Source organism: Miscanthus floridulus, chromosome 14 (assembly GCF_019320115.1).
Source record: "Miscanthus floridulus cultivar M001 chromosome 14, ASM1932011v1, whole genome shotgun sequence".
Taxonomy (NCBI): Eukaryota; Viridiplantae; Streptophyta; class Magnoliopsida; order Poales; family Poaceae; genus Miscanthus; species Miscanthus floridulus.
The window spans coordinates 51,592,567-51,595,829 of NC_089593.1; the positions used below are offsets into that span (position 1 = coordinate 51,592,567).

At 56.3% G+C, this 3,263-nt stretch overlaps 1 protein-coding gene across 1 annotated transcript; it reads left to right on the forward strand.

Moving 5' to 3' along the window:
* The first annotated feature begins 205 nt into the window (after positions 1-205).
* Positions 206-2,052, forward strand: LOC136502625 (myosin-binding protein 7-like). The gene is made up of 3 exons (XM_066497878.1): positions 206-1,525; positions 1,626-1,672; positions 1,807-2,052. The coding sequence occupies exons 1-3, from the start codon at positions 206-208 to the stop codon at positions 1,910-1,912; spliced, it is 1,473 nt and encodes a 490-aa protein (XP_066353975.1). The 3' UTR covers positions 1,913-2,052.
* The last annotated feature ends 1,211 nt before the right edge of the window (positions 2,053-3,263 follow it).

Genomic DNA, 3,263 nt, shown 5'->3' on the forward strand with positions numbered 1-3,263 from the left:
TTTTTTTGTCACCCTAATTGTCTACTAGGTCCTCGAATCTGTCCATTCTTCTGCGGCCAGCCGAGGAAGAGACCAAAACCTTGTGTCCTAAAAATAGCAGACAACCGTCCAAAACCGCAAGTCGGGAGAAACCCAAAAATTAACTCCTCCCGCGCGCCACCTCCCCGCGGCCGCGGATGCGCATGTCCCGTCCCGCGCCACCGCCATGGCCGACGTCGGCGAGCCCCCTCCCTCGCTCTGCCCGTTATGCGGCCACCCTGCCTCCTTCTCCGTTTCCCCGCCGACGTCTGCGGCGGCGGCCAACGCGTCCCCCGCGAGACCGCCGCTGAAGCGGAGGACCCCACCCGTACCCGAGGCGCCACCCGCGGTGGTGCGAGTGGAGATCGGGGACGAGGCCGCGGCGCTGCGCGAGGCATTGGCGCGGCAGCAAGCCGCGCTTGCGGACGTCCAGGCGGAGCTCGATGCGGAGCGCGGGGCCGCGGCCGGCGCCGCCAGCGAGGCCATGACCATGATCCTCCGCCTGCAGCGCGAGAAGGCCGAGGCCATGATGGAGGCACGCCAGTTCCGCCGCTACGCCGAGGAGAAGATGGCCCACGACGCCGTCGAGCTCACGGCCCTTGAAGAGGCGCTCTCCAAGCGTGAGGCCGCCGGGACGCGGGCGCTCCAGGGCCAGACGCCCCGCCACCCCTGCGGCGCCGTGCCGTCGACCGGGGGCTCCACCCCGCGCCGGCCCTCCGCCGCCACGCCGCGCCACCCGCCCTCCTCGCCGTCCCCCGCGGCGTCGTCCGGAGACGGAGCCGGAGGGTACTACCCGCCTCTACGGTGCTGCATCGACCACCCACCCACCGCGTCCGAGGCCGACGCGCTCGAGACCCCGCGCGACCAGCTTACCTGCCTCGCCCACCGCGTCCACCTCCTCGAGCGCGGCACGACCCCGGTGGCCGCCGCCAACGCCAACACCACGCCCATCATCCGCGTCGCGCCGGGATCCGCATTCCCGTGCCACGCGCGCGCCTACTCGGACGACAGCCTCAACTTGTACGACGGCGACTGCTTCCCGGACGACGACTGCGGCGCCAGCGACCGGGTATACACCGTGGACACCATTCACGGGGCACCCCTGGCGGTTCCTGAGCTCGGCTCCTACGGCGGCGGTGGCACACCTATGGGGAGCGACTGCGGCTACGGCGGCGCTCCGTGGACGGAAGACGAGGAGGTGCGCCGCCTCAGCGCGCGGATGCAGGAGTTGGAGGCGGACCGTGAGTCCATGAGGCAGGCCATCATCTCCATGGGGGCCGAGAAGGCGCAGGTCATGCTGCTCAAGGAGATCGCGCAGAAGCTCTGCAAGGAGGCGGCGCCACCACCGGTTCCAGCGGCGGCGGCAGTGGCGCAGCAGAGCTTCTACAAAGGGGGCAACACGCAGCCGGCCATGACCGTCACTGTGCGACCACCACGGCACCCGCCGGTGCTTATGCAAAGGAAGGTGGTGAAGAGGCAGCCATCACTCTTTGCTGCAGTGGTCAAGGTAATCTCTGTTTTACCCCTGTTTTAAGGCTACTTCCAACCTAAAAAAGATTCTTGAAAACAGAAGCTAATTTGCTTGCTTTTGACTCCATCCCTTCCAGTGGGTTACATCAATCATGTGGTGGCGAAGGAAATCATCCCGCGTCAAGTGAGTTCCTCTTCCTTATCCCGTTCCTGAATCCCTTCCTGAATCACTTCCTTCCATTGCACACGCTGCTGTTCTCCGTGTCTGCTGCTTCGTACTTTAAAGTTCTTCGCCACCGATGGTATGATGGTTGGCAGGTACCCGATTGGGCAGTGCGGCAACAATGTGGGGCTCCTGCAGCTGCTCGACAAGGCTCCCAGGGCATCAGGCCACGGCCACCAGAGGCCTCCCAAGAGGATCTAATCTAACCACCAAATGATCGAGCCAGCCGTTCCCCTTACTCATCAGTGAATATGTATTGTTCTCGCTTTCGCGTCCGTCTGTTGATCGTGTCTGGTGATGTATCTTTCACATATGGAAACCATTTTTTCAGATTTCGTGTCAACATTTTCGTTGCATCTTGCTCGCTCGTACATTGTTTGCACCATATGAGAGAGAGAGTGTAACAGATTGCTTGTACAGTGTAGGATACCACTTGAGCGTTGTAAATTGTGTTCAAGGGAGTTATTTAATCGCCAGAAGTTGACTCAGAATGCCTCGTGGAATTGACGCTCATGGCAATTCACTGCAGAATACTCTTGGGTGCCATTTGAGCACTTTATTTAACCTGTCACAGGGGATGCATACATGATTTACGGTTTCATTATGGTTTTGGGAAAAAAAATGGTGAACTTGAATAGGCAATTTGCCAGGGTAGTGGAACTTATGAATTCTAACTCCCACCGTGGGTTATATTTTGGCTGTCCATTCTTCTTTCATAAATATCTTAACTCTCCGGAAAGAGTCTTGTGCTAAATCTCTACAAAGAGCCATTACTCTGGAACATGTATTAGCATTTAAGAAAAATTACTAGTGCGTGCCCGTGGACCTGTTAGCACCTCTCCTCTATCTCTACCTTTTCCTCTTCCTCCACTAGGCTCCCCAGGGCCTCTTCACCTTCCCCTTAGGCCCTCTCCTCTATCTCTACCTTTTCCTCTTCCTCCACTAGGCTCCACAGGCCTCTTCACCTTCCCCTTAGGCTCAGGCCACTACCGCCTAAAAGCTCTTCGGAGACAGTCAGATATGATTTCTGGAGGCAGGCCCGTCTGGGCTCTACGTCTGTGTTAATAATCAATTTTGTTTGAGGCGGTCACTATGTCCGCCTGTGAAAATCTATACCCCTAATACTAAAGAGGCAAAATTTCTGCCATATATTTTTTTCATCCAACTCTAACTCTGATCTCCTTCGGTATTCCAAGTTTTGTTCGGTTTGATGTCCCTAAGGCTGGACGAAAAACTCGAAGCTCGTTAGCTCGCTCGGCTCGTGGCTGGCTCGACTCGGCTCGTTAAGATAACGAGCCGAGCCGAGCCAAGATTTTAGCTCGTTAGCTATAACGAGCCAACTCGAGCCAGCTCGCGAGCCGCTCGGGAGCTAAATGAGCCAAGCTTCCAGGAAAAAAAATATCATTTAAGGTAGTTAGATGCATGAATACTATAGTATTTTATTATACTTGTACATATATTAACGCATATTAATTTTTTTATTCGATTTAAGGTTGTTAGATTCATTTCTTTTGTATTATTATTATTCTCAAACTTTAGATAAATGCAAATA